This window comes from Chlamydomonas reinhardtii, chromosome 9, assembly GCF_000002595.2.
Source record: "Chlamydomonas reinhardtii strain CC-503 cw92 mt+ chromosome 9, whole genome shotgun sequence".
Lineage (NCBI taxonomy): Eukaryota > Viridiplantae > Chlorophyta > Chlorophyceae > Chlamydomonadales > Chlamydomonadaceae > Chlamydomonas > Chlamydomonas reinhardtii.
In genome coordinates this window covers 2105368-2132867 of record NC_057012.1, presented here as the reverse complement: position 1 = coordinate 2132867, position 27500 = coordinate 2105368, and the positions used below count along the sequence as shown (strand labels likewise).

The following is a 27500-nucleotide window of genomic DNA, read 5'->3' as shown; positions in this document are numbered from 1 at the left end:
TCGTCGTCGTCGTCGTCGTCGTCGTCGTCGTCGTCGTCGTCGTCGTCGTCGTGTGTGTGTGTGTGTGTGTGTGTGTGTGTGTGTGTGTGTGTGTGTGTGTGTGTGTGTGTGTGTGTGTGTGTGTGTGTGTGTGTGTGTGTGTGTGTGTGTGTGTCGGGAACGGTCTCGGTTGGGAACGCACACGGGAAAAGGGTCGGCGCTGTGCGTGTGCGTGTGCGTGCGCGTCTCTACCAACATGTATGTGCGCGTGTGGAGGTGGAGCAGGCGAGCCAGAGCACCAAAAACCGGAACAAACGCGTCGTGTGACTCGCGTGCCCGAACCGTGCCGTGTATGTTGCCTCCTCCCACCCCCGGCCCCTTCGTCCGCAGTCTGTACCACTCTTCCAACCATCTTGCAACCCCACCCATCCACCCACCCACCCACCCACCCACCCACCCACCCACACCCACCCACGCCCCCGCGCTCACCCCCTTGTCCATGAGCAGCTCCTTGAACCTGCCCGCCAGCTCCTCCTTGCTGGCCTGCTGCGGCGCCGGCCGGCCGCCCAGCAGCACCATGCGGCCGCCCGGGCCGGAGGACAGAGACATAGGGAGGGGGGCGCCAGACACTGTGGGCGCCGCACACAGGAGGCGAGGCGGTGGGGGTTGGGGGCAAGCCGGGGGGGGTTCAGGGAGGCCAAGTCACGAGTGCGGCCGCGGCGGTGGTGCGCAGGCGCGTGGGAGCGACGTGCAGGAGTGTGCGGGAGACATGCGGCTGACCTCACGTCAGGTACGGCACGCGGGAAGCCCCGGGCACGTCACAAACATGCCTCTCCGCTCCGCCCCACCCCTCTCGCGCCCAGTTCTCTTTCTCTCTCCCTCACAAGCTCTACACCATATCTCATGAGCTTTACATGCATTGGCCAGCATGACAAGCCACGACCACAACACTACCACAACACGCACACACTCACTGATCAGCCGCTGTTGTGCAATCTCTGCCTCCATCTGCGCCCGCTGCGCGCGCCGCCGCTCGTCGTCGGCCCGCCGGCGCACCTCCTCCGCCTCGCGCTGTGCCCTGCGGAAGGCCGCCACCGAGTCCGGCACCGCCCACGACGTCTCCTGTCGCCACGAGGACATACACAGGATTACAATCACAAGGTGACACACACATCAGGACACACATCAAGACACACATGACGGCACTACAAGAGGCAGCACATGAGGGCTGTGTGTGGAGGGGCTGCCGGTACCCCGCAAGCAACCTCGTGCGCAGTCCGTCGCGGTCAGTACTGGGAACGGTGGAAGCACCCCCCCCCCCCACACACACACACCTACACGCCCCCACCTCTGAGTCGGGGTTGTAGAAGTAGACACGGCCGTCCGTGCACCGCACCTCCTGCCAATCCGTGTCGCCGATCTGCAGCCAGCACCCGGCGCGCAGTGTTTGTTGGAAGTACAAGGAGTTGCGCATCATGAGTGGCACGTTTGTAACACGTCCATTCGGTGTAAGGCCCCGCCCCCCGCCCCCGCCCCCCGCCCGTGTGTGTGTGACTCGCCCGTCCGCGCTTCCCTTCTGTGTCGCCAGCGCCCCAAGCACCCAGGCAGGCACCCAGGCAAGCACCCCAGTGGTCGCGCCCTCCAACGTCAGCCGTCCTCCTCACGTGACTTCCTGTGTGTCGTCCACCCCCGCGACACGCACGCAAACCCGCGCAGCCGCCTGCAACCCCCCCCCCGCCCCGCCCGCCGCGTCCCCCGCACCTGCACCGCCTCCTTAGGCACGGGCGCCTCCGCCACCTCCTCCGGCTCACCACGGAACCCAGCCGGCTTCTCCCAGCTCGACTCCTGAGGGGGGCGGTGCACCGTACAAGCATGGTTGCATGGTTGGTCGGTTGCAAGGGAATCTGGTGAGCTGTGGTTAATGGAGGAAGCTGTGCACTCCCTCGCGCACCCCACTTCAGGCATGCCCCTACCCCACACGCCCTTATTCCCCCCATCTCCCCATCTCCGCTCCCAGTTCCTTAGCTAATCATGAATGTAGCCCCACCCCACCCCACTCCGTTGTCAAGCATCGGCCACGCTCGCCTCCTCGCTCTATTGCATTATAATTTGGTTTAGTTTGGGCTGGTATATCTGCAACCCCACCACCACCACCGCGCACCTCAGTCATGGTGTTGTAGTAGTACACACTGCCGTCATCCGACTTGTGCACCGTCCACGCCGCCAGCACCTGCCGCATGCGCTCCTCCTTGGCCTTCCGCTCCGCATCGTGCGCCGCCCGCTTGCGCTCCGCATCCGCCTCCTCCGCCTCACGCCGCGCCGCCTCCGCAGCCGCCGCAGCCGCAGGGTGCATGGCCGCCGGCGGCGGCGGCATGCCGCCGGGATGCGGTGGCATCCCGTAGGGCGGCGGCGGATGCATGCCGTACGGTGGCGGTGGATGCATGCCGTAGGGTGGTGGCGGCGGCATGCCGTAAGGTGGCGGCGGTGCTCCGGGGTACGGCACTGGCGGTGGGTACGGATGGTGTCCGTACGGCGGCCGCGGCGGCGCGCCCGGTGGCGGCGCGCCGGGCGCGGGCGGCGGCGCCCCTGGCTGGCCAGCGGCGGCCGCCGCCGGCTGGTGCCAAGGCGCACTGCCGGCTGTCGGTGGCGGCGCCGCCGGCGGCGCTCCCGGGGCTCCGGCGGGCGGGCGCGGCGGCGGCACGCCACCTGGAGGTAGCGCGGGCGCCCCCGGCGGCGGCCGTGCAGGCGGCGGGTAGGGGTATGGGTAGGGGTAGGGCGGCGGCGCGTGCCCGCCTGGGCCTGGCGGCGCCGGCGGTGGTCCGTAGCCTGCAGGCGGGCGGGTGTGGGTGGTGGTGGTGGTGGTACGTGTCACCCATGCTCAATCCCGAGCCCCCGCCCCGGTTGCAGTACCCACCGCCGCAGGAGTGCTGCAAGGGCACCGCCAGCAATTCCCATGAACGGGGTCCGGCAGAACCCAACCAGCCAGCTCAACCCCTAGAGATGCATTGATACTGTGGCGCTTTGCTGCAGTGTGCTGTTCGGTGTTGCTCAGTGCAAGTGCAGTGCACTCAACCCTGGACAGCAGCACTTGCCGCTTGCAGCTCACCAGGTGGGAAGCCAACAGGAGGCGGCGCCCCGCCCGGGTAGGGGGGCGGCGTCGCCCCGGGGTAGGGCGGCGGCGGCGCGCCTGGGTACGGCGGCCGTGGCGCCCCAGGGTGCGGCGGCGGCGCGTGCCCGGGGGCCGGGCCCGGGTAGGGGTAGGGGTAAGGCGCGTGCACCATGGGGCGGGGAGGGGCGCCGGGGCCGCCTGGTGCGTGTGGTGGCGCGGCGCCGGGAGCGCCGGGAGCGCCGGGAGGCGGCGCGCCGGCTGCTGCAGGCGGCGGTGCAGACCCGGGCGCGGCTGGCCTGTCGTGGTGCAGCCGAGGAAGGCAGCTCGAGGGGTCAGCGCTGCACTGCAGACTGCCTCCGTGAAGGGGGGTCCCGGCCACCGCCACAAACAGCATGCTGCACCCTCACCACGCTGTGCAAATGCACAATTGAAAAATGCAGGATTGCGCGGCATGCCACTCGACTCACCCGCCGAAGCCTAGGCCCTGCTTGTGCATCGCTGCACCCCGTCCTCGCGCCTGCAGATCGTCATGGTACCGCTGCGCGGCGTTCTCTTCCATAATGCAAGATTTCTAGTCAAGTCATGTAGTTTGCAAGGGCCGGAACTACTTTGTTTCGGGTGCACGTTGGTTACAGGTCCAGTCCCTCAAGGTTATGAAATGCTTAAGCTTGATTATGTCAAACTGTGTCAGCATGCAACACCCAGGCACAAGAGTGCAAGTTAGCATGCAAGGCCATTCCATTTGGGCTGATTGGGACATGGCTGCAACGCATTGTCAACATAAGTGTTGTTTACGAATTCTGAATGCCACCAGCTGCAAGCGACAAGCCGGTCGCGGTCACCATTTTGAACGCTAAAGCAACGCAGGCATTTGGAATTCCTGCCAGAAGCGCACAACGCTGTACTGTATCTTCATTGAGTAGAAGTTGAGCTTGCGATGGCTCCAAAGAAGCGCAAGGCAGCGGTCGAGACGGTTGACCTGGCTGAGGACTCGGGTGACGATTATGTCCCCACGCCCAAGCAGCCCAAGCGCCGGCGGGCAGCCAGCAGCGCTGCAGGTGCAGATGATGCGCCCAAAAAGGGAGGCCGCAAGAAGGCGAGCGCGGCAGCACAGGAGGAGGCCGGTGGCAGCGGCGCCGCTGCCACAAGCGCAGCGGCAGCGGCGGTGGTCGCCGCAGCGGCTGCAGCCGCTGGGGGCGCGGGGGTGTTTGGTTCACAGCCCGCGGCCGCTGGTGGCCGCAAGGCTCCAAAAAGCAAAAAGCAGGTGCGACTGGGCTGCTAGCGCGAGTAACAACTTGGGCAGTGCTGCCGGCCTGGGCAGCCGTCACACGCAGCGGAGGACTCCAGGGATGCCGTATGATCGTACACCGTGTGCCCACACCGTGCTGCATGCAAACACCATGGATGTCGCTGCAAAAATATATTTACACGCGCGCACCTGCATGCAGTCTGCGCGGGATGACGCGCGGCTGGACGCGCGTGTGGATGCGGCGGGGCGCGCCGTGAGCTTCCGGCCCACCGCCAACCAGGACGTGCGGGACCGCATCGCGCGGGCCATGCCGGGTGAGGAGGAGGAGGAGAGGGTGGAGGAGGAGGAGAGGGTGGAGGAGAAAGTGGAGAGGGAGGAGGGGGAGGAGGAGGAGGAGGAGGAGGAGGAGGAGGAGGAGGAGGAGGAGGAGGAGGAGGAGGAGGGGGCATGTGTTAGGAGACGGGGGCTTTGCAAGAGGTACTGGCCGCCTCGATTAGCTGCTGCTTACCTGCTTCCGTGCACACATTACATGCACATATACACATACACACGCAGGCTCCGCCCACCGCATGTTCCTGGTGGAGTCCAGGTGTGTGTGTGTGTGTGTGTGTGTGTGTGTGTGTAAACAAGGCTGCTGTGTCTAGGTGGCCCTCGCAGGCCTGTGCCACGTGCTTCCGGCCTTCAGGGACGTTGTATGGGACGTGGGGTGCTTCCCTATGGGGGCAGCGCTGCCGACTACGAACAGCGCGTCCGCAACTGCCACGCCACGCACCACACCGCTGATCTCTCCTGCCTCCCTCTCTCAATCTGCTCCCCACGCTCCCAGCCTCCTCCCAACACGTGCCCCGCCCCCGCTCACCTCGCAGGCAGGTGGCGGCGGCGGACGCGCCGGGCGGGCCGGAGCAGGAGTTCCACGTGCTGGGGGCCACAGGCAACGGTGCGTGCCGGTGCTGCCGGTGGTGCCGGAGGGTGAAGACTAAAAAGGGGGCGCAGGATGGCGGCGGCGGAGGGGGCGCAGCAGGGCTGCTGCGACAGGGGGGGGGCAGCAGGGCCACTGTGAACTGTCAAGGAGGAAGCGGGGATGGGGCTGGGCCGGAACTTCAGGCCGCAGCGCACCGCGCCTCCTCCTGCTGCTGCATCCACTGGTGCATCACAATCCGTACCCAGCTGACGATTCGGCCGTGTTCCGCTCCACTCCATGTCGACACAATGCGAAACACATTTCAACCCATTCGTGTTACGCTGCATTCGTTCTTGTGCCGAAACTGCCTCCACTGCGCCCGCCCGCTCCTGCCCCTCGCCCCTCAGTGTATGTGGTGCACATCGGCACGCAGCCTGCCTGCACCTGCCCCGACTTCGCCAAGCGCGCGGGGCTGTGCAAGCACATCCTGTTCGTCATGCTGCGTGTGCTGCGCCAAGACCGGCTGGACCCCGTCATCTGGCAGGTGCGCCTCGGGCTGGGAGGGAGCAGCGCGGGAGGGAGCAGCACTGTGGGGCGTATGTGGGTGGGATGCTAAGTGGGGAGGGAGGGGCAGTGGGTTGCGTGCAGGTGGGGGAAGCGTGCCTCGTCGCTGCATGTCTTAGTGGTTTGTGGGTGGCGCGGCTGCAGCGGTTGTAGCGGAGCGGGCCGTGGGGCAAAGCGGGTTGACGATGTGGTTGCGGTGAGAGAGGGGAGTGGAGAGGGTAAGGGGAGGAGGCCCTGGTTTGGATCTGCTCTTCGCGCTACCCAGCCCGATGCCTTACCTCACGACAAATGCGACAGATGTGTTGCGCTCGTTGTGCTCATGACCTCAACCTCTCCCCTCTCTCTCCGCCCCTCCCTCCCCGCCCTGCAGCGCGCTCTGACCATCCGCGAGGCGCAGCGAGTGTTGTCCGTCTTCAACGGCGGCGGCGCCGGTGGCGCGGGGGTGGTGGACCAGAGCGTGCTGGCGAATGAGCGGCTGCGAAAGCGCTACGCAGACATCGTGCACGGAGGAGCAGCGGGTGGAGAGGGCGCGGGTGAAGAGGCCGGCGGCGCGGCGGGCAAGAAGGGTGAGCGGTAGAGCAGCGCTCCGTGGCGGTCAAGGGATGTGCCAACGTGCTGCGTGCGGCGCTGCACGTTTGTGTAGCGTGTGTGGCATGTTGGTGCTGCTGCCATCAGGGCTGTCGTCAGGACTGTCATCGCGACTGGGTCGCCCATACCCCCACCCCCACCCCAACGACCTGTCAACATCATCTCGTCTTGATTAATAAAGCATGGCACCCGTCCCCACCACCCCACCAGCCCATCCCAACACCCAGCCCCACCACCCCGCGCCGCACCGCAGGCGTGCAGCGGCCTGTGGAGGGCGACTGCCCCATCTGCTGCGAGGAGATGCACGCGGGCGGGCCGGCCAAGGAGGCGGTGACGTTCTGCGGCCTGTGCGGCAACAACATGCACAAGGAGTGCTTCGGGTGGGTCGTGGGTGACTAGATGACCTGGTGACCGGGTTGCGAGTACTTTGGGGCCTGTAAGCGCCGGTGTCTAGTACTCTTGTGTGGCAGCACGGCAGTAGGGCGTGAGGCAGTAGGGCGTGAGGCAGTAGGGCGTGAGGCAGTAGGGCGTTAGCGGCAGGTGCTTTTGGTTGGGTGCGGGGGGAGTGTGGAGGGGCTGGCGCTGCGTATGGGCATGGGAGTGTGGTGGTGGTGGCGACAGGGCGTTGTGGTCTCTGGGGCGGGCACCGTGCGCTTGCACTCATGCCTCACTGTGCATGTGAATGCGCAAGCAAGTTGCCCCTGTCTTTCACACAGGCGCTGGGCCGCCAGCAAGCGCAGCAACCGCCAGCCGGTCACGTGCGTCTACTGCCGCGCCAACTGGCAGGAGGGCGGCGGCGCGGCGGGTGGCGGCGCGGCGGCGGCGGGCGGCGGCACGCCAGGTGCGTGAGCCGCGTACACGCGTCACCCGTCCTTGTGTCGTTCGGGTTTGCGGCGGCGGGCTGTTTGATTGTGATGGAATGGGGTACTTCCAAATCAGGTGATCAGGTGATGCATAGGTGCCACCGTGCGTCACCCATGCACCGCGCCCGTGTGCACCAACGCACCAACGCACGTGTCTCGCTTTTCGGGCCTGGCAGGCGGCGCCGACGGCCAATACGTCAACCTCTCGCAGTTCAGTGACGACCACCGCCGGGTGAGGAGGCTGACACCGTGTGTGCGTGTGTGTGTGTGTTTGGCGAGCGCGCACCAACAGGGGGGTGACACCATGCACGAAAGCTGCGCAAGCGTGGTCGTGTATGTTAGGGCTGCTGGGATTGAGGGTGGCCGTGGAGTGCATGTGAGCATGTCCGTGCGTAAGCGTGACCCACTGCTGTGCTGGGCGCTTCAACCCGCCTTGACCTGCACCGTCTTGCCCCGCGTCAGAACCTCCATGATCCGCATCCGTTTATAACGCTGATGCATTTCCTTCACGTGCCGCATACTGTAGGGCGCCTCCCTGACCGACCTGTACGGCACGGGGGCCTACTTCATGATGGCGAACGCGGGCCAGATGAGTCGCCGGGAGGCGGCGCGCATGTATGCGGCAGAGCGGGGCTGGGAGTGAGGGGCACGGAGTGAGGGTGTGGGACAGGCGTGCTGTGGGGTTGGGGGCAAACAGTTGGGGGCGGAGGCGTGGAGGCAAAGCAAAGGTGAGGGGCAGGTATGCCGAGCCAGGCTGGATCGAGTTGTTTATTGTGGGTTGTGTCATATGCCAGGTTGATGTTGGAGGAGCCGAGTTAGAATGCTGGCTATGGGCGACGGTGGATGTCCTGAGGCGAAGATGGTATCAGAGTGACAGGGTCGGCGTGCCGTGATGAGCGCCGGTGTATCGGTTTGGAGGGCCACTCGGTTGAAGGCCACTGCCATTTTTTATAACACCAAGTCCACTACACGCTGTGTGAAACTTCAGCTCGACCAAAGAGCCCTGACGCTTCCCTGAAATTCGCGCGCGCGAAAGACACAGACAGCTCGCTCTAAAATGGCTGACGTGCTGGGCTCGCTAGGCTTCACACAAGACTTACCTGACGATTCAGCTGAGCTTGACGACTTCCACTTGCTGTCCAACGTGAGGGCGAGCAGCGGGCACGGAATGCAGTTTGCCCGCCCTGGCTAATTTGCGACCTTAATTGCAGGCACTACGAAATGAGCGGAATACACAAGATATTCTGGAATACAAACACGACTTGGTGGAGCGGGTACAGCGGAGACTGCAGGAGCAGGTGCAGACAGGAGGCAAAAGTGGGCTTTCGCTCTCTGTCCGCAAGCATGTTGACCGACTATAACATCAACCTCGCAGGCGGACCGCGTCGACACCTGGAAGGAGGCGGGGAAAAACCAGTATGACGATGTGGACATGTCGCTGCCCATCCTCTGCTCCACGCTCAATGTGAACCGCTTCCGGTGCGCAAGCCACGAAGGGGCTGTGGCAAACGGGATGCTGACAAGTATAACACGGTGGACCTGGTCTGGGAGCTACAAGCTCGCAGGAGAGGGGGCAGCAGAGGGCGTGTCAGCGCATGCCAAACCCTCATGCACCCACTGCGCTGGGGCTGCACGCTGCGTGCCACCACTTCCCTGGCTCATCCTTCCATGGGATCTCACCTGTCGCAATAATTCTTTCCTCCACTCAGGTTCCTGTTAAAAGCCTACTGGCGCGCGCGGCTACAGAAGATTGAGCGCTTCGCCACGCTCATCCTGGACAAGCAGGAGCTCCAACGCCAGTGAGTCATGAGCATCAGAGGCGCGCGGGGCGCGGGCCCAGTTGTGTCTCTCCATTGATACGGTAGTATGGCCGCCTGCATCGCCGCATGCCCCCGGCCAGTCCCTGGGTGCCTGTGTTGTCTTCCTGCTTACAAACCCAGTGCGACACGCTCTGCACTCCCAGCGCCCCAACCCCCCACCCCTCCCCCACCGACGGGGCTACGCGAACCTGCCCCTTACCCTGTCCCATCGCGCCCTTCCCCACCTACGGCCTCCCCCGCCCCCTCCCTCCCTCCCTCCCTCCCCAGCTGCTCTCCTCAGGAGCTGTCTCACTGCCTGCAGTACTTTGTGGCCGTGGGCAAGTGCCTGAAGGAGGTGGTGCTGGCGAAGCTGCCCGAGGAGTTCCAGACGCTGGTGAGGGAGGGAGCCACGGAGGGAGGGAGGGAGGGAGGGAGGGAGGGAGGGAGGGAGGAGGGCGGAGGGAGGAGGAGGAAGGAGGAAGGAGGAGGGTGGAGGGTGGAGGGGGTTCACCTCCCTAGATAACCCCACAATGCCAGAACCCTCGCAACCCGTACCACTCCACAATGACCTACCTCCTCACCCCTGTACACCCTCTGTACACCCCTTGTACACCCCCTCCTCCCGCTGCCCGCCCTCAGGTCCAGGAGTCCCAGCTGACGGAGGCTCGCGACATGATCCCGGCGCCGCGCCTGGATCGCTGCGTGTTCATCAAGCTGCTCAAGGACGCGGGACACGTGGCCGTGGATGCCGAGTGAGTGCCGGGCGGTGTGTGGTTTAGGTTGCGGTGTGTGATTTGAGGGGAGGCGGTGCGCTGGGAGGCAGTGTGCGGGGAAGCGGTGTGCTGGAGAGGCCGCTGGTCGGGTGACTGCCCTGCATTGCAAGGATGCCTGGAGTCGGCCAGTACTACTCTCATTGCTGGCTGTGTCGCTTGCACGTGTCTTGTGCACGTCGCGCCTCATCGCCCGCCGCAACCCGCCCGCGACCCACCCGCCACGCATGTGACCGCACCTGTCCTGTCACACCTGTCCTGCCACACCTGTCCCGGCAGCTCCTTCCCACTGACCCATGACCTCCCCTTTCCTGCGCTGCCCTGCCCTGACCTGACCTGACCTGACCTGTCGCCTGTGTGGCCTGTGTGGCCTGGCAGGGGCACGCAGCTGGTGGACATGAAGGCGGGCGACATCTACATCATCCAGTACAGCCTGGTGCAGAGGCTGGTGCAGCAGGACATTGCAGTGCTCATCTGAGGACGGGGAGGAGGAGGAGGAGGACGAGGACGAGGACGAGGAGCAGGAGTGCAGGGAGGCAGGGGAGCATGGAGATGCTGCTTGCGAGAGCGCGGCCTGTGGCCCTGCACGGTGGTGCAGCGATGGTGGCGCCGGCGGTGCAGGGCCTGGCGGTGGCGGTGGCGGCGGCGGCGCAGGGCCTGGGCCCAGCAGGGGCGGCATGCATGTGCGTAGCTGAGGGGGCAGGCAAGGCCACGTGGAGGAGGAGAGCACGGCGCCATCCGAATGCGCGGGGCAGGAGATCTGCGGATGAGGGCAGCTGCCGAGGGTTCTGGTCGGGCTGAGTTGTGGTGTGTCAGGAGGGACAGCAGGTCAGCAAGTGGGCGCAGGGGGACAGGGGTTGCGGGTTGTCCTGCCTAGCGTGCAGCGGGTGTGCGATGGGACAGTGTTAAGGCAGGTTGGTGAAGTCTCGTAGGGTGCAGCTAGCGTGCAGCGGGGAAGGCAGGCGGCAGCGGCAAGGATGCTGGAGGTAGCGTGTCACGAACCCTGCCCTCCCAGCCTGTACCGGCCTGTGTGTCCAGTCCCAGCCTGTACCGGCGGTAAGCCGAGCATGCACGCGGACTGCCCAGCGGGCAGCGGCTGGAGATGGAGGTGTTGCCGGCTAAGGGGTGCGTCAAAATTTCGTCAGCGCTAACTGCGGCGGATCGGCGGCTGTCAACAGGACGGGGGGTCCAGACAACCGAGCCTCCGAAGAGGGCCGATTGGGCCTCACTGTTGCATTCGCCCAGGATCGCCCTGATTCGCCTACACACTGTTGTGCACGTCAAAGGCTCCAAGTGTCCAACGAACCAGAAAGGCGCTCGGGCAGGCTGGCAGCACTGCAGCACCGGCTAGCACGCTTGGAACGGTTGCAAAGGCGTGGACCCATTGGAATTCGTATTACAGCGTGCTCATTAACGCTTCGACAATGCTTTCCAGCAACAACGCTATCTGCGACATATTATGTGCACACACGCAGCTGGACATAGAATGTGTGGGCTCGCCAAGCTTTGACCGGGCACGCCCACCCTCCACCCCAGCCAGCATACGAACAGCATTCCATACAGCGGTACTGACAGAATCTCCTCGCCACAGCGGCGCACCAGGGGTGCGCTCATTTGCTCTGACCATTCGCGGCATAGCAATCGTGCGTCAAGTTTTGCTAGTACCTCTTCCCGCCGTACCCATACATAATTTAAGCTTGCAGGCCTCCTTAAATCGTCCACCTGCTGCGCACTAAAACCATGCGCTCATCAGCAACACTAGTGCAGTTCTCATTCCATTTCAACCTCCACAAAGCCCACGCATGTGCAAGCCAAGCCGTCCACGGGCGGGGCTCTTCCAGCCCCCATGCCCCCCCCCAGCAGAGTTGCGTTCGTCGAGGTTTTGTGCTCCGCGGATCGCGCCGTCAGCAACTCGCATGTGCCCACCCATACCTGCGGGCGGCAGCTTCCTGTCATCCGCCGCAGCATACACTTCCTTCCCTACCCTTAGCTCCTGACTCCTCGGCGCCACGCCACATTTACCACCCGCAACCCCAGCGAGCTGCTGAACACCGGCCCGCCAAACCACACGCCCGCGGAGTACGAGTCCAAACCGTCTCAAGCAATTCATGCCGTCCTATATCTTCAACTTACTCCACCGCGTGCAAATTCCTCGCCGCCAACACGCAATCGACGCGCGTTCCCGCTCCCCTGGCCGTTGGCCGCCACACCCGCACCCGTAGCCACACGCAAGGAGAAATCTAGGCGGTTGGTGCATCCTACATCAACATGAAGCATAACTTGTGCGCTGGCCGTTTCAACAAGCACCGACAACGGAACATCAGCCCTGTTCAGACTTGGCGTGTCGAAACCACACACACCTGCCTCCCCAGTAGGTGCATCCCGCACCTCCGCATCTCTCCCCCAGCCAGAAGATCAGTACCATGCCATAATACACCAAGCAATCAAGTCTGCAATCTGGCGTTCACCCCTGCAACCTTAAAATGACCGCGCGGGTGAAGCTTTTACACCACGCAAAAGGTGGTTTGACATGCAGGCGGGCTGCACCAGTCCTCAGTAGGGTGCCCATCACGGCGTCAGAACCTCCACCCTCGCAGGGGCGCAGGGCCAGCAAACTCCATCATGCATGGTCGTTGCCACCTTGCAGACGCAACATTCCATCCACTGCCCTTCCAACAGCGTACAGCGAATCAATTATTCAAGCAAACAAGACAACAACAAAGGTGCCCGTGCGTGCTTTTGCGTCAGCCCGAGACGTCAGCCATGCCGGTCCACTTCTGCAGGCCTTGCAAGTTCATGCTCCACGGCCTTCGGGTGCGCACCTCGATCAGTTCGCTTCCCCGCATGCGTCGGTCCAGCTCATCGCCGTCGAGCCTCTTCCAAGACCCATCGCTACGCCTTCCCTAAACCTGACGCAAAAGCCAGCACGTTTCCTCCCAGGCTCGCCCGCTGCGCCCGGCCCCGCACCTCCCACCGCAGTTCAATTGGATGAAGCTATTGCATTGTGCGCTACCCACGCTTGCAACTTGCTGCGGACGACCACACGCGTGCCAACCATCGCCACGCACGCCCACACACGCGCGTTTCATGCACCGCCGTGCCATCAAAATCAGTAACAACGGGAATGAATGAGTGCTGCCCTTACTGCAGCCCTCCCGCGATCCAGTGCAATGTCGTTCCAGCACCACGGCCCTCGCCTGGCTCCGCGCCGCAACGACACGCCGGCGCAGGCCTCCTCCTGCCACTGCTCCTCCTGTGCCTGTGCTCCCACGCTCTTTCAAAGCCCCTCCTCTCCCCAGCCCCACTGCCTCCAAGATGCTCCTGCGCACCCTGCTCCTGCGGGCACACCTCCGCGCCGCCCTCCTCCTCCTTCCTCCTCCTCTACTCCACTACCTGCCGCCTCCTGCCTTCCTCTCCTTACTCCAGGAAGCCCGCGGTCTTGAGCTCCTCCTGCATCTCCTCCAGCTGCTTCACCACATCCGAGAACGCCGGCCGCTCCTCGGGCTTGGTGGCGGTGCAGGCGCGCATGAGCGCCTCGTAGGTCTTGGGGGTGCCGGGCGGGAACACCAGGCGCGCCTCGCCCTTGCTGATCATCATGATGATCTGGCTGTGCGTCAGGCCCGACCAGGGCCGGGAGCCGGTGTACATCTGCAGGATGAGAGGGTGGCAGGTGCGGGGAGTGTGCGGGTGAGGAAGAGTGTGTGGGGCGGAGGATGAGAACACGTGCGAGAGCCAGACGCACGCGCACGCGCATGCCCACCCTGCCAAACGCCCACCCTGCTCGATGCGCAGCGCGCGGTCTCACCTGCCACAGCAGCACGCCGAACGAGTACACGTCCACGGCGCGGCTGACGGTGCCGTTGAGCACCAGCTCCGGCGGCATGTGCGAAAGCTGCACACACACAAGTAGTGGGGAGGGCGGAGGAGTCAGTTGCTAAGCCCGAGCCTCAGTCAGGCCACCCGTCAGGCCACCAGTCAGGCGGGCGCGCCAATGCCAGCCCCGCCTCCTGCCACGCACCGTGCCGTAGTTGGCGGTCTGCATCTTGCTGCGGATCTCCAGTGTGCGGCTCAGACCGAAGTCCGCCACCTTGGCCACGAAGCCGCGGCCGCCCTCCGCAGCCGCCGCACCCGCGGACGCCAGCATCACATTCCAGCCCGACAGGTCGCCGTGCACCTGTGGCGGGAGAGGGAGGAGCAGCGAGGGAGCAGGTGAGACTCTGGGACGAATCGGCAAGTCCTGACTACCGTATCCGCAAGACCGTTCCGGGCCGCCCCCCACAAGCGCTACAACCCTGCACTCCGGCTCCGGCATCCGCCCACGCCCCGCCAACGGCACGCCCCAGGAGCACCACATCACGCCACGTCACACCACGGTACATCACACACCAATGCACCCCGTGACCCACCACGCTGTTGGCGTGCAGGTAGGACATGGCCGCCGCCACCTCGCGCGCCGTGGCCAGCACCGCGGGCAGGTTGGGCCCGCCGCTGAGGGCGGAGCGCTCCGTGCGCAGCCAGCCGCGGTCAATGGCCTCCTGCAGAGTGGAATGAGAGGTGGGATGGTGTGGTGAGAGGTGGGGTCGTGTGGTGGGGAGGAGAGGCGGGGCGGGGCGAGTGATGCCAGCAGACTAGGTGAGGTACAACACACGTTTTCCTCCACCCCCACCACCTGCCCAATCACCACCACCCGGCCCCTGCCCCCCGGCCCGCACCCGCCTACCGTACCTGCAGGGAGCCGCGGTCGCAGAACTCCATGATGATCCAGGTCTGCACCAGGTTGGCCGCATAGCTGTCGCTGTCCTTGTTGTCGGGGCCGCCCGGGGTCACCAGCGCGCTGCCGGTGTGCTCGGTGGCGCCGTGATTCTGACAGGGCGGGGTGGGGCGGGACACGATGGGCGTCGCGGAGGGGGGTTAGCTGGGGGCTCTGGCCAGGAGAAGCCAGCGCAGCGAGCACACGGCGAAGCACGGGGCGCCCTCTGACGCAGCCCGGCAGCGAGCAGCACACCGCTGGGGGCGCCCGATGCCGCGGCACCGTGCGGCCATGCGCCTCCTCCTGCGTCGCCTGCCCCTCCCTCACCTTCTCGTCCAGGCTGGGGCGCAGCGCGGGCCAGTCGGTGGAGAGGTTGACGGCCGAGGCTGCGGAGGGGTGGAACAATGCGGCGGCACAGGCAGAGGGGGGCAGAGGACTTCAGTGCGCGTGCCGGCGGCTGATGCCGCAGATCGGTGCGGTGGCAAGGAGAGCTCAGCAGACACGTGCGTGCGTCCACCGTTGCCGTTGGACTCCTTGTGTGTTTTAGACAGCACAAGGGAGGAAGGTGTGTGCCAGACCGACTGCGACGTCTGTGCTTTGGGGGAGGCTACTCACACTTGGTGGCGTTGGCGGCGCCGGTGGTGTTGTTGGTGCATGTGTTGGGGCCGCCGGTGCGGATCTCCTCGAGCGCGTGGATCTGGCTGTCCGCAAAGTTGATCACAGGCCAGGGGCTCTGCGGCATCGCCATGACGGGAGAAGTTGTAATTAATATGATTTAGGGGTACATTAGCTAAACTAAATATGGATAATGAAGTTTAAGGAGGATGAAGGGGCAGATTCCTACATGTAAGAAAGAGCTTCGAATACAGCTCGGCCCCCGCCTAACACGTCAAAGAAGCCATACTTCGTGCCTAGCCCGACCCACCTCGCCAGATGCGTTGGCATGCGCGGGCGCGGCGTCCTCTGCCGGCGCCGGCGTGACGGCGGCCGGGGCAACCGGGGCGGCCTTGGCCTTGCTCTTCTCACCGGCCTCGTCGGCGGCGGTGACGTCCATGGACGACATGAGCGAGGTGGTCGCGCCGGGGCGGTCCAGCTGCGGGCGGGAGGGAGGGTGGGAGCATGTGCGGGTGCGGCATGGGCGGTTGTCGGGTTGGCGTGTTGTGAGCCACGCCGTGCAGCGCACCCTCACTCCTCAGGCCCCAGCGGCACACTCAGCAGCCCTCAGTTGTGCAACGCTGCGCCGCTTCATCTTCGCCTTTTTTTCAAGTAATCATGCCTGGAACCCCTCCCCCCTCCCTGTGCCTCACCCGCCTCGCCGCCCACTTGAGAGTGGCCACCACGTTGGGGTGCCTCAGCTGCTGGCCCAGGATGGCCTCCATGGCGGCGGCGCCCACACTGCCCGCGCCGCGCAGCGCCTTGCGCACGTCCGTGTCCATCACCTGGTGGTGGAGAGTTGGGCGGGGCGGGGGCAGATGGGCGAGGCCAGGTCAAGAGGTGAGAGGGTTGGTTGGGCAAGTCCGTAACCGAGGCAGTGCAGTGGAGCGTGAGCAGTAGTCAGGGGGCGGCGAGCGTGTGAGGCTAGGGGCTGGTTTGGGCGATATGCCGTGGCGGCCGTACAGCCCGGAGAGGTGCTGGGGCAGGGACCAAGTCCACGTCAACGAGGGGCAGGCGGGCGCGGCGGCCCTGAAGAGAGCTCCCCATGTCTCGCCCGGCTCTCTCACCTTGACGGCCACGGAGGTGCCCATCCAGGTGCCGAAGTACACCGAGCTGCCGGGGGGATTTACATTCATTGTTAGTTAAGGAAGTGGTAGGGGAGGGAGGGAGGACAGGGGCCGAGGCAGGTGAAGTGCGCCGTTGCAGCATCAGCAGGCGGCATCACCAGGGCAGAGAGGAGGTGGGCACAGCGGGAATGCGGAAGTGGAAAGCAGCCGGGCGTGTCGGGACGCATGGCAGTCCGGGAGCAAGCGCCCGAGCCCTACACCACCGCTTCAGAGAGCCAGCAAGCAAGGATACGTCCATCCAGGACCGGCGGAGGGGGAGGGGGCGGGCGATCGCGCACACGACGGCAACGGCTGTTGCTCGACCGCCTGCGGCTGGCCACTCCCGCCCCCGCCGGTGCCACCTCCAACTTGCGCTCGCCCGTCCTTGTGCTCACCCGAAGCTGCCCTTGCCCAGCAGGTGGCCCAGCTCCAGCCCCTCCACCACCTCGGAGGAGCCGGTGGACCAGGTGGAGGTCGCGGCGGACATCACAGAGCTGCGGGAGCAGGAACACACATACACACGGCGGCCGGCGAAGGCGGGGATGGCAGAGTTAAGCGGGCTCCAGGCATGACTATTTAGAAGCCGGCGGGGGAGGGTGGCAGGATTCGGTGGAGGCCAGGCACCTGGTGCAATCGCAAGAACGCAGCGAGGGCATTATTGTGCTCACACGGGGCCCCCCGCAGACACGCCCCACACACGGCACACACACGCTGCACCCACCTGGACTTGGAGGACATGGCTCGGCCCGCCAGGTCCACACTCATGAAGTAGAAGCGGCGGGCCGAGCTGGCCAGAGGCTCGGCGCTGCCGCCGTCGCCCGACATGATGCCGCTGGCGGAGGCGGAGGAGGCGTGCTCGCCGCTGCTGGAGGTGTTGCTCAGGCCGCTGGTCCTGTGGGGAGAATAAAAACATCCGCACACGCACACAATACGTCATTATATAATTTTTGGCATTTTCTACACACTCGCACTTGCAAAGCATTGACCTTGGAGGGCCACTGACGCGCGTGCCGGTACCCAACAGGCCTGCCCCTCGCGGCGTCCCAGCCGGCGGCCCTTCGCACCCCTCGCCCACCTCCACTTGCCTCCCCTCTCCTCCTCCGCTCAGCCCCCGCACCCCCCCTCCCGACCCCGATGCCCACGCCCGATGCCCCTGCCCTCCCTCCGCCCGCCCCAGCCGGCCCCACGCACCTGAGGAAGGCGGGCACGCCGATGGGCACCACGTGCTCGTCCAGCCCCTCGCGCGAGGCGGGCCGGAAGGTGAGCACGAAGCCGCCCTTGGGCGCGCCCACCGCACTGGGCAGCTTCAGCTTGGCGCCAGTCACCTGCAGCCGCACCGCCACCAGTCCAGAAAGGGGTTACATTCATGATTAGTTCAGGAAGTGGTAGACGGACAGGGGGTGGGGAGGAAGGAAAGGGCGCGAGCCGGTCGGAAGGTGAGCAGGGGTTGCGGGTCCAAGCCGGGTACGGGGCACGGGGGTTCTCGGGCGCCCGCCACTCAAGCTGCGTCCCATTATGTGTAAGAGTGCCCTTCCCCGCAATTCCGCCGCCCCCCTCCACCCGACCCCCCTCGGTGTCGTGGCGCGCACCTGGAAGTCGTAGCACTTGTGAGCGGCCTTCTCCAGCTCGGGGTTGGGCAGGCCCATGCCCTCGGCACCCTCGAAGATCTCACACAGCGGCCGAGACAGAACGTCCACACGCTCCACGCCTGATGGGCGGGGATGTGCAACATTATTGTAACCATATCATAGAAACAAAAATATGTATGAAAGAAAAATGAATAGCGCTGGGCGCCGCGCCCAAAGTGTATGCAGTGCGCCGCGACTCAGCGCGCCACGGACCTCGCGCGCTCCTCGCGCCTCACCCGTCAGCTTGCTCCATGCGGCGTTCATGTGCAGCACCTTCCAGCCAGGCATGCTCACATCCACCAGCACCACGCAGTGGTCGAAGCAGTCCAGAGTGCGCTGCAGCTGCCCGTAGGTGGCCTGTGCGTGCGCGGGCGGGCCGAGACATGACGGTTACATACACAGCGTAATGTACCCCTGGCGGGCCAGGCTGTGTTCACATCCAGCCCAACGGCCCTCATCATTACAGCCCCACACAAATGCCTTCCCCGACCAGCTCTCAGTGCCGCCCCTGCGCTTGCTCCTGCCCCCTTGTAATTCATGCACTCCGTCCTTCACGGACGGCCATCCCTCGCTCCTGCCCCTCCTGCCCTTGCTCCTGCACCTGCTGCCCTTGCTCCTCCCTCTCCCTCTCCCTCTCCCTCTCCCTCTCCCCCCCTCCCGTTCCCTCCCTCCCACCTTGAGGGCGTCGTTGTCCCGGCTCTTGAGCTTGAGCGCCACGTCCTTCTCCAGGTGCCGCACCACCAGCTCCGACAGGTTGTTCATCACGCTGCAGCTGGCGGCGTCGAAGCCGGGCCGGGCAGCCACGTCCGCAAAGCAGCTGTGCACGAGGAGGAGGGCGGGAGCGGGTGAATGAGCGTAAGGGGAAGGAAATGCGATGCCAGAGCTTCCAGCTGCTGCGCAGGCACCGCACAGCCGCACCCGCAGCACATCTGCCCGCGCCACGCCACATGCATGCAGCCCCGCACTCCAGCCTTTGGCACCCGCCGCCCCCCCCCCCGGCGCCCCGCCCTCACGCACATGGTGCCCAGGCGGTGGCCGTTGGAGGCGATGAGCGGCGCGCCGCAGTAGAAGCGCACGCCAGGGTAGCCAGTCACCTGCGACGGCGCAAGGCAGGCGGGCGCGTCAGCAGCCGCCCACACACGCGGCGCAGGGCCCGGCCTCGTCCTCGCGCGGTCAACCCCGACATCCCATGGCTCGGAGTCCATTGAAATACAAGGGCAAAATACTGAAAACCTCACCCCTTCTCTCCAGTTCATTCCCGTCTTTCATGGAAGGCTACCGTACCCGGTCCCACGCCCGCCACCGCACAATTACCAACGCTTCGGGCACTGTACCCTTCCCCCCCCGCCCCGCCCCGCCCCGCCCCCCGCCCGCCCGCCCGCCCCGCACCTTGGCGTTCTCCCTGAAGCGCGCGTCCTGCAGCGTGTCCGGGATGACCAGGCACTGCGCGTTGTTGTAGGCCAGGGACCAGGCGCACAGCGTCCAGCGCCAGGGGAAGTCGCCGCAGGGGATCACGTTGCCTGCAGCCGGAGAGAGCGAGGCACGCGCGGGCGCGTGCTTAGCAGCGAATCCCAGGAGTGGTCTGACCAGGAGACACCGGGGACGCTACCGCTTGCGAGTGCAAGGTTACGCCAGCGAGCATAAAATTCCCCGAAAAAGCAGAATAATTTGAAAAATCTTTGTTATTTATACAGTGCTGATAATCTTCAGCGTGCCCCCACTCTGGATCCCACCACGCCGCCCAGCCCGGCCCCGCCTACCCTCGCTGCCGCTGATGTAAACGCGCTTCGAGTCGAACAGCGCCACCAGCGCCACGGGCGCCTGCACACAGAACGCCGCAACGCAGTAAGGGACGTGCAAACTCGCATGGGTTCCCGAGAGTTCCGACATGCCATGGCGGCCGTAGAGTGCAGGCAGCAAGGAAAGCGGCAGCCAGGATGCGGTGCCCCCCTGCCCCCTGCCAGTATGCAAACACAGCCCCCTCCTTCCAAGCTTTGCCCCGACCGGGCCCTATGGTAAACCCGGAAGCCCCCGCCCGGCCTGCCGAGCACACGCACCTGGAACATGGAGGTGCACAGGCGCAGAATGGAGCCAATCTCCGGGTCCTCCTGTAGAAGAGCGGCGGGCACCGCAATGTCACAACAGCACTGCGCATGGCGCCCACTAGGTGCTCCCGAGCTAGTCGAGGAACCGCCCCGAACCACCCTGCAAACGCCAGGCCTGCCCAGCGCAACCCCACCACGAATGACGGCATGAGTAATTGAGTGCAACCGGCGCTTCACCCCCGTTTCTCGGTTGGCGCCCGCCAACTCAGCACCCAACTCGTCCAACTAGGCTGCGGCACCGCGCACCTCGGGCGATGACGGGCCCACTTTGTCCAGGGCACGGATGGTCGCCAGGCGCTGGTCCTCGCAGGGCGGCACGGGCGGCCCCAGGTAGTGAACCTGTGTCGCGCAAGGGCGGGATAAGAGCGTCAAGCGTCCCGACACAGCATCTTTCTGATTTTGTGGGCATAATATGGGAGGGCTAAGGGTCGCCGCGGCGAGGGGGGAGCGCGAGCGCCCAACAGGCACGTGGGACCGTCAGGCGAAGGCCCCGGTGTTGCCGTCCCCAGCTGGAACGACGCCAGCAGCCATTCAGTCCAAGCTCACCTGGTAGGGCATGCCCTTCGCTGGGCCGTTCTCGTGGTCCAGCACGTTCTGAATTAGCTCAGACTCAACGGCAGCGCTGTCGATGCAGGGCTTGTCGCCCTTGACGTGCACCTTGCCCCCCACGACATCCAGATGCTGCGCATGATTTAGGTAGCAAAGGGTGCGGGAGCTTCATAAGACAGGCGGGAAGGTCCCCGGACTCGTCACGTCATGCCTTTGCCTACACCCTTCAATCGCATGCACGCCTGCCTATTCGTGTTAAGTGAAAGGCCCAGTATACAATGACGCCGTGCCTCCGCGTGGGAGGTTCAGACAAAATCTGGGGCTGACTGAGAACGCCCCCAGCGTTCGCCCACGTCGCTGAGAGGCCCCGCACCTTGGGCTCAGCTGCAACATCCTTTCCACCCACAGGAGCCTTGTAGGGCTCCGCCCGTCCGGCGCAGGCGGAGACGCAATTTCCCATGCTGCCGAAGGCCGCTTAGCCGCTCCCGCGCGAATACCGAGACCGCGGCCTAAGCGTTAAGAGGTTGTCAGGCTCAATAGGAATAGGTGGGAAACGGGCGTGTCACTCAAGTTGAAACGAGAGTCAGAATTTGTCCGGCTGAGCCCCTGAAGATAAGTGACAGGCTTAAATGGTACAGGCTTTATTGGTCTGTGCAAATAGAATGGTCGGTATGAAGTCTGCGGTTCTTTGCGCCTTGCCCAGCGTTTTGCTGCGACGAGCCCGGATTAGGCACAGTTCACCAAGTCCGCAGCCCGAAGGCCGAAGGAGCACCCATACCAGTAAGACATAATTGTCCATATTGCATTGTACCCTTTGCCCGCTAGCGCGTCGGCCCCCTGCGGGTTTCGCGGGTTTCAGTCAGCCCACAGAACTCCGCCCTCTCAACCCGCGTTTCCTGTGCCACGGTTGCACACGCCCACACCGCAGCATCACGCCCAAGCCATTTGTCAGGGCGGTGCATGTGGGTCTGTAGGCTTCCACGGTACCATTACCGGACTGCTGAGTGCTGGGCGCTGGACTGCACCAAGATGGACTCACTCGCTGACTCGCTCACTCACTGACTCACACACACACACAGCACACACACACACACACACACACACACACACACACACACACACACACACACACACACACACACACACACACACACACACACACACACACACACACACACACACACACAGTGTGTGAGCAGAATCAGTCGCAGTGGTTCGTTAGCACGCGCTCTGGGCGTCTGGGCGAGCCACTACACAGAGCATCGGTCGCATACGCTTGCTGCGGTGAACCGGCGTCCAGGGTAGCTAGCGTAGCTTCATGGCTTGGCACGATTGATCACAGGTGGCGACGATCGCCAGGCAAGGGTGGGGTGGGATCCGTGTGTGGGACCCCCGCCACAGTCTTCACAAGTGCCGCAGGTGAATCGTTGCGATTGCGTTCTCGTGCTCTACTACTTCCATATGTCACCTGACGCCCCGGCGGTCCTGCTCACGACCCCCTTGCATGGCAGACCAACAATGAAGCAAAGACGAGCAGAGCCAAGGTGTATCACGAAGTACGCTTTCAAGCCGAAGAGAATGCGTTACAACTTTCATGCGCCTGGCCGTCTGGGTACACTGTAGGGCCATGCCTCACTCTGTCCTCGGTTGCAGCACTCCCCCAGGATCCCCACCCAGACGGCCCGACCACTTGTTACTCAACAGGCACCCCTGCAGGCCTCCAGTCCCCGTGCCAGGCCCCAGGTCAGTGCCGGTATCTTGTAGATGGCTTTAGGCCCCCGGCGTCTACACAGCGTAGATAACCCCTCCCGCGCCATCTACGCCCAGAACATTTTCCTTAGGGGCACGCCCCAAAACCCCCAAAACACCTACGCTACCTGTCTAAGATACCGCCAAATCCGCCAAAAACGTCTACACTCCGTAGATGCGCGGCCCCAAACCCCAAAACATTTCTCCGCCTTCGGCGGATTTGGAACAAATTTCTACACCATAGATGGAAGATACGAGCACTGCCCTAGGTGCCTGAAACGACCGAATCGGTATCCATGACAATCACAACCTGCGCCCCCGCACGCCCTCCTCCTCCACTCAAGCAACACTGTATGACCATGGTGCACGATTCGTCACCGACTTCGTTAAACGGTGAAAGTACTCGTGCTGTGTTGCTTGTGCACTGCAAACCATAAGTGCACCGGATTGCACTGGTCCTTATGACGCAACCTTACACATCATTCTGCAACCATACTCACGGGCAGCCATTGCGGACATGGGAAAGGGCAGCCTGCCATGGCGAGCCCCCTGCTGTACAGTTGCGTACGGCAAACATGCTAGGCAACAATTGCAAATCAATCCTGCATGGAAATGGGACATCGACCTGATGACCCCACCATGCCACACCACACCACACCGTCTGTGATAGCCCACGATGATAGCCTCACCTGCGGGGCAAAGCCGGGTCCGGTTCCGAAGACTACCAATGCCCGCTACCGACGCAGCAAGCCACCAGCGGCGGGGGCAGCCATCACCACCCGCTGCCGCCCGAGGTATAGGGTAGTCATAGCGGACATGCATGACGACATCCGATCCGTAATGTGGGCATCTTTTGACTTTGTCAAAATGGGAATGCCATGCACTTCGCCTCTGGGCTGCCAGGTTCGCGCACACGACTACCGGTATTCATAATGCACCTGCCAAAGCACACCCTCAACAAACCACACGCCGGACCATGCGCTGCTCAGGTCAAGATCCCACGCACTTAATCTACATGAGTCAACCCCCTCATCCCCTACACGAAACTGACAACTCCACGGACTACTGGCAGTCGCCGTCCTCATTGTCCGCGGCGCCATCGCAGTCGTTGTCAAACCCATCGTTGCAGGTGGTCTCGCGGGTCTCCGTCATGCGGCAGATGTTGACCACCGCCTGGGTGTCGGAGGTGCTCACCACCACCACCCTGACAGCGCCGCCCAGGCCGCCTCGAAGGGCCACGAACGGCGACGTCCAGGTACTGGTCTTGGACTGGAAGTTGGGGCCCCAGTCAATCAGGTTGGGCTTGAAGCCAAACACGCGCTCCGACTGAATGCCATTGTAGGAGTGGACCAGAACCTTCCGGTTGAAGCTACTGGTGATGCCGGAGTCGTACCCGCCGGATGTCCTGTTCTGGACGCGGTAGGAGAAGTAGTACCTGTTGACGCCTGTGATGCGCTCCGCTTCCAGCTCCGGCCCGCCGGCGCCCACGTTGACAACAATCATGTTGTCATCGCGCGTGCCCTGGGCGGGGATGACCAGGCCGCGAATCCAGTTGGAGGTGAAGTTGGCGACGGTGAGGTTTCCGAACGCGCCGGAGGCGCCGTCGGCGTCGCTGGCAAAGGCCGGCGTGCCGGGCTCGTTGAGGGGCTTGGCCCAGCCGATGCGGTACATGTTGGGCGCGTTGGGGCACAGCAGCCCGGAGCTGGCCTTGCTGTAGTCGCCCATGACGTCGGTCTGGTCGCCGTACTCAACGAAGCCACTGCGAGGGCCGCGGGCGTGAGGGCAGAGGCTTGGGGCAGGGGCCAGAAGTGTGCATGCGCATCAGGTCGTGCCATCAAAACCCGCCCCCTGTCCGGCCTAGTCCAATGGCACGGCGTGCGCTCCAAGCGTCGGGTGTACCACACCGTACCATCGTACCGTAGCACCAGCCCACCAGCCCACCGCCACACAGGATCGCTAGCGCTCTGCCGCTGTCCCCCCTGTGCCGCCCGCTCGCTCACCGGCCGGCGTGCTCCAGTCCGTAGTTGTGCATCACCTGTTTGTTTGTAATATTTTTGTTGTTGTCGCATTATTTGTTTGTAATATTTTTGTTGTTGTCGCATTACTTGTTGTTGGGTGGTGGTGGTGGTGGTGGTGGTGGTGGTGGTGGTGGTGGTGGTGGTGGTGGTGGTGGTGGTGGTGGTGGTGGTGGTGGTGGTGGTGGCGGCGGTGGTGGTGGTGGTGGTGGTGGTGGTGGTGGTGGTGCTGGTCGGACAAGTGACATGGCTGGCGTATGCCGTTGCGGCACCACCGGGACCAGGTCCTTCATAGGGCGGAGCGCAGTTACATGCTGACAGACAGACCTTTCGGGGTCGGCGTTCCCGGCCCTTGTAGTCAGGACCCGGCCTTACCTCGTGTATGACAACGTGCGGCGTTGTTGCGCTGCCGTAGCCGCGCACGTAGGCACTGCAGGGCGCGGCAGGACGGCGCAGGCGCACCGCGTCAAGTTGCGCGGGCTCCGACGCTAACGTATACGGCATGTGCCGGCGGCTCGGGTTCCACCTCCCATCTACAATTGTCAGCCTCCCATCGCGGCTAAATGAGCAACACCGTCTCCCCGGCCCGGCCGCACCTGCAGGTGGCGGAGGTGCAGGTGACGTCGGCGTATCCGGCCCAGCTGCATCGCACGTTGGAGGGAAGGATGAACAGGTTGCGGCGCCGGGTGCGCCACTGCAGCAGGCGGGCCAGCTTCTGCATCTCGGGGTCGTTGGGGTTCTTGGCAACCTCCTGCAAACATCCAAACGGGCCAGGGAAAACCCAGAACGAAACGGGATTAGGACATCAGGTGCATAGTGCATACACACGGAGCTCCAGGGAGCAACACGTGCTGCTAACCCTGCTCGTCAAAGGCAGTCCCGAAATCCTGACTGCAGCACTCGGCCTCGCTTACCGCCTGCGCGAAGGCCTCCGCGGCGCGCTCCCAGGCCTGCTGCTCGGACGCGGAGCAGAAGCGCGACAGGTCCCACCAGTCCTCATACGTGGCGTTGCGGCGGGACAGCGGCGGCGGCGCGGGCTTGGTGGAGATGGTGCGCGGCGGCGGGCGGGGCGGCGGCGCGGGCCGCGGTGGGCGCGGGATGGCCGGGATGTTGCCTGCGCACTTCATGGGCACCGGTCCGACCACGATGAAGTTGTCGGGGTTGAAAATGGTCTTGCCGTAGGAGCAGGTGCTGTAGTAGCCGGCCAGGTTGTTGGCGGGCGAGGCCGACGTCTTGAGCATGTCGCGAGTGACACGCTGCAGGGGGCGGGGGCGGGGCCGGGGGCGGGAGATAAGGGCCAGGCACAGCGGCAGCATGAGCATGAACAGGCTAAGGGGGGAGGGAGGGCTTCATGCCCAAGCCAAACGTTACGAAGGTCTAGGCGTGGCGCTACGATGCCCGCCAACAGCAGTGCCGCAGCTCGCGCCCGCGCGCACCTCCTTGGTGACGGCCGGCGCCTGAGGCATGCGGCAGTCGCTGAAGTCCATGATGAACACCACAGTGCGGAGGTCGATGGGGGTGCCTGTGTAGATCTGGGGAAGGGGCGAGCCATGGATAGAGCAGTGGGGGCGGAGGTGGAGATGAAGCCATCGCATGGGCCGCGTGGTTTCACACGGCGTGCAGCAGGCTCTCAATCCCTCCCCTCCAGATCTGTGCCCTCCCACCCACCTCCTTCTGCTCGGTCTGCCTGACCGGACGCAGGCTCTTGAGCCGGAAGCTCCTGCCCGGCAGCGGTGCGGTGTCGGTGTTCAGCAGGCGCCGGCCCGTGGCCAGCTCCTCGCGCAGCTGCGACAGCATGCGGCGGCGGCTGCCCGGCTCCGACTCGTCCACCTCCTCCAGTGTCACGTTCACCAGGTCGCCGCTGAGCAGCCGGAACTCGGCCTGCCGGGTGGTGGTGGGGCGGGGTAGGGATTTGAGGGGACAAGGGGACAAAAACCACAGACCCGTGTGATGTTCTCCGTGCTCAAGCAAAGCATGATGAGTCAGTTGCACGCTTTGTGCGTGCCATCTCGTTCCAGGCGCCCAGCTGCCCTTGCTTGACATTGAAAGCAACCAGACAATATAAGTACTGGCTCACCCGCACGGCCTCGGCCTCATCGCCCACAGCCACAGAGCCGCGCGGCACGGCGCATTGCGGGTCGTCGCGTGTGTAGTTTGTTGACGAGTCAACCTCCTGAGGACACAGGATCTGAAGCTCGTTGTACTCAACCTCGTGTGTGAAGGCTGGCGAGGGGGAGGCGGCGGGCGGCGGCTTGCGGAAGGGCGGCGGGCGGTGGTTGGGTGGCGGCCGCACAAAGCGGAAGGCACTCTTCAGCTTCACCATACCCACGCCTTGGACTGTGGGAGGGGCAGGGCAGCAGCACCGGAGGGAGAGACTGAGAGAGGGCGGTGGGGCTAGGTAGCTAGTGGCGAGCGTGCACGTAGCTCTTTAGGTGGGCACATGGAAGGGAAGGGCAAGTGGCGTGCAGGGTTTCCGCGCGTGTGGTGCGCCCCGTTTCCGGCAGGGACACCGCGTACGGCGCTGGCGTACGTAAAGCTCCCTCCAACACCGCTGGCGCCAGCAGTCAAACACGGTATGTATATGGTGGCCCGTATGCGCATGGCAATTTCGACCCACAAGACGTGCTACGGCCACACAACGCAGCCGCGGCATGCTCGAGTTGCGGCAACAGGGTGGGAGGTGGGAGTGTGAGGTACCCGGTTCAGGTAGGCATAAAGGAGGCGCTTTTAACCGCTTAAGCTGACGCCCCGGCCACTCACACTCTTCCTGAGCGCATGTTGGTTGAGGTGTTGCGGTTAAAAGAGCAAACACAGCAACCAGAAGAGCCGCGAGCGCACGCAGATTTGACATCGGGGCCGCTGGACACCAACACAGGCACCTCTCGCCGTTTACAGGACCGTTGCTGCCAGTATGGTATCTAAGTAAGATGTGCAGAAGCGTCAGGACTAAGGAAAGCTTAAAGAGCTGGCGGGAACCTGTGTCTGCCTGAGCCGAGTTGAGAAGTTCTCCAAAGCTCAGGATGGTTAACGGAGCTGACACTGCAATGGCGATGTCCAACACTAGTTGTGTAATGAATCGCACTCGCTATTATATACTGTCCGCGCCCACAGTCGTACCGGTG

At 64.2% G+C, this 27500-nt stretch overlaps 5 protein-coding genes across 5 annotated transcripts in view; 2 read left to right on the top strand and 3 right to left on the bottom strand.

Annotated features, from left to right (window-relative positions):
* The window catches only part of CHLRE_09g393551v5 (uncharacterized protein), an 8412-nt gene extending 4650 nt beyond the window's left edge, over positions 1-3762 (bottom strand). The window contains exons 1-7 of the mRNA XM_043065680.1: positions 3556-3762; positions 3086-3384; positions 2141-2805; positions 1741-1824; positions 1328-1399; positions 954-1101; positions 469-608 (exon numbers count right to left, since the gene is read on the bottom strand). Of these exons, the coding sequence (XP_042920946.1) occupies positions 469-608; positions 954-1101; positions 1328-1399; positions 1741-1824; positions 2141-2805; positions 3086-3384; positions 3556-3647 (1500 nt within the window). The 5' untranslated portion in view covers positions 3648-3762. The remainder of the gene's footprint in view (positions 1-468; positions 609-953; positions 1102-1327; positions 1400-1740; positions 1825-2140; positions 2806-3085; positions 3385-3555) is intronic.
* A 120-nt stretch (positions 3763-3882) lies between these two features.
* On the top strand, positions 3883-8218 carry CHLRE_09g393550v5 (uncharacterized protein). The gene is made up of 10 exons (XM_001694420.3): positions 3883-4352; positions 4537-4651; positions 4893-4926; positions 5204-5274; positions 5646-5782; positions 6173-6368; positions 6644-6770; positions 7107-7231; positions 7430-7485; positions 7780-8218. Exons 1-10 carry the CDS (start codon positions 4026-4028, stop codon positions 7894-7896), a joined length of 1305 nt encoding a protein of 434 aa, XP_001694472.1. The 5' UTR covers positions 3883-4025; the 3' UTR covers positions 7897-8218.
* A 54-nt stretch (positions 8219-8272) lies between these two features.
* On the top strand, positions 8273-11069 carry CHLRE_09g393600v5 (uncharacterized protein). The gene is made up of 7 exons (XM_043065682.1): positions 8273-8397; positions 8465-8551; positions 8629-8732; positions 8963-9052; positions 9341-9446; positions 9692-9804; positions 10201-11069. The coding sequence occupies exons 1-7, from the start codon at positions 8311-8313 to the stop codon at positions 10298-10300; spliced, it is 687 nt and encodes a 228-aa protein (XP_042920945.1). The 5' UTR covers positions 8273-8310; the 3' UTR covers positions 10301-11069.
* A 137-nt stretch (positions 11070-11206) lies between these two features.
* CHLRE_09g393650v5 (uncharacterized protein) lies at positions 11207-21392 on the bottom strand. Its single transcript, XM_043065684.1, has 23 exons — positions 20988-21392; positions 20612-20746; positions 20312-20404; positions 20018-20068; positions 19721-19781; positions 19350-19480; positions 18978-19054; positions 18636-18777; positions 18197-18317; positions 17922-18040; positions 17524-17657; positions 17054-17224; positions 16728-16826; positions 16294-16339; positions 15880-16011; positions 15498-15665; positions 15188-15305; positions 14900-14958; positions 14548-14685; positions 14229-14357; positions 13841-13996; positions 13628-13714; positions 11207-13470 (listed from the first exon to the last, which is right to left on the bottom strand). The coding sequence occupies exons 1-23, from the start codon at positions 21072-21074 to the stop codon at positions 13240-13242; spliced, it is 2685 nt and encodes an 894-aa protein (XP_042920944.1). The 5' UTR covers positions 21075-21392; the 3' UTR covers positions 11207-13239.
* A 793-nt stretch (positions 21393-22185) lies between these two features.
* On the bottom strand, positions 22186-27432 carry CHLRE_09g393700v5 (uncharacterized protein). The gene is made up of 9 exons (XM_001694539.2): positions 27139-27432; positions 26456-26715; positions 26047-26259; positions 25815-25910; positions 25293-25634; positions 24975-25129; positions 24754-24808; positions 24364-24398; positions 22186-24122 (listed from the first exon to the last, which is right to left on the bottom strand). The coding sequence occupies exons 1-9, from the start codon at positions 27227-27229 to the stop codon at positions 23426-23428; spliced, it is 1944 nt and encodes a 647-aa protein (XP_001694591.1). The 5' UTR covers positions 27230-27432; the 3' UTR covers positions 22186-23425.
* Between the last annotated feature and the right edge of the window lie 68 nt (positions 27433-27500).

What these genes read in the sequence shown, in the direction of transcription:
- CHLRE_09g393700v5 (XM_001694539.2), bottom strand. Translation starts at nt 27,229, where the DNA reads ATGTCAAATCTGCGTGCGCTCGCGGCTCTTCTGGTTGCTGTGTTTGCT. An exon ending in ATGAGGCCGAGGCCGTGCGG is followed by an intron (nt 26,260 to 26,455) that starts GTGAGCCAGTAC and finishes ACCACCCGGCAG; the next exon opens with GCCGAGTTCCGGCTGCTCAG. An exon ending in CGGAGGCCTTCGCGCAGGCG is followed by an intron (nt 25,130 to 25,292) that starts GTAAGCGAGGCC and finishes GGATGTTTGCAG; the next exon opens with GAGGTTGCCAAGAACCCCAA.
- CHLRE_09g393600v5 (XM_043065682.1), top strand. Translation starts at nt 8,311, where the DNA reads ATGGCTGACGTGCTGGGCTCGCTAGGCTTCACACAAGACTTACCTGAC. An exon ending in CTCAATGTGAACCGCTTCCG is followed by an intron (nt 8,733 to 8,962) that starts GTGCGCAAGCCA and finishes TCCTCCACTCAG; the next exon opens with GTTCCTGTTAAAAGCCTACT. An exon ending in CCGAGGAGTTCCAGACGCTG is followed by an intron (nt 9,447 to 9,691) that starts GTGAGGGAGGGA and finishes GCCCGCCCTCAG; the next exon opens with GTCCAGGAGTCCCAGCTGAC.
- CHLRE_09g393650v5 (XM_043065684.1), bottom strand. Translation starts at nt 21,074, where the DNA reads ATGGGAAATTGCGTCTCCGCCTGCGCCGGACGGGCGGAGCCCTACAAG. An exon ending in GCACCTCCGTGGCCGTCAAG is followed by an intron (nt 16,012 to 16,293) that starts GTGAGAGAGCCG and finishes CTCCACCACCAG; the next exon opens with GTGATGGACACGGACGTGCG. An exon ending in ATGCCAACGCATCTGGCGAG is followed by an intron (nt 15,306 to 15,497) that starts GTGGGTCGGGCT and finishes GCGATGCCGCAG; the next exon opens with AGCCCCTGGCCTGTGATCAA.
- CHLRE_09g393550v5 (XM_001694420.3), top strand. Translation starts at nt 4,026, where the DNA reads ATGGCTCCAAAGAAGCGCAAGGCAGCGGTCGAGACGGTTGACCTGGCT. An exon ending in ATGCACAAGGAGTGCTTCGG is followed by an intron (nt 6,771 to 7,106) that starts GTGGGTCGTGGG and finishes TCTTTCACACAG; the next exon opens with GCGCTGGGCCGCCAGCAAGC. An exon ending in TCAGTGACGACCACCGCCGG is followed by an intron (nt 7,486 to 7,779) that starts GTGAGGAGGCTG and finishes CGCATACTGTAG; the next exon opens with GGCGCCTCCCTGACCGACCT.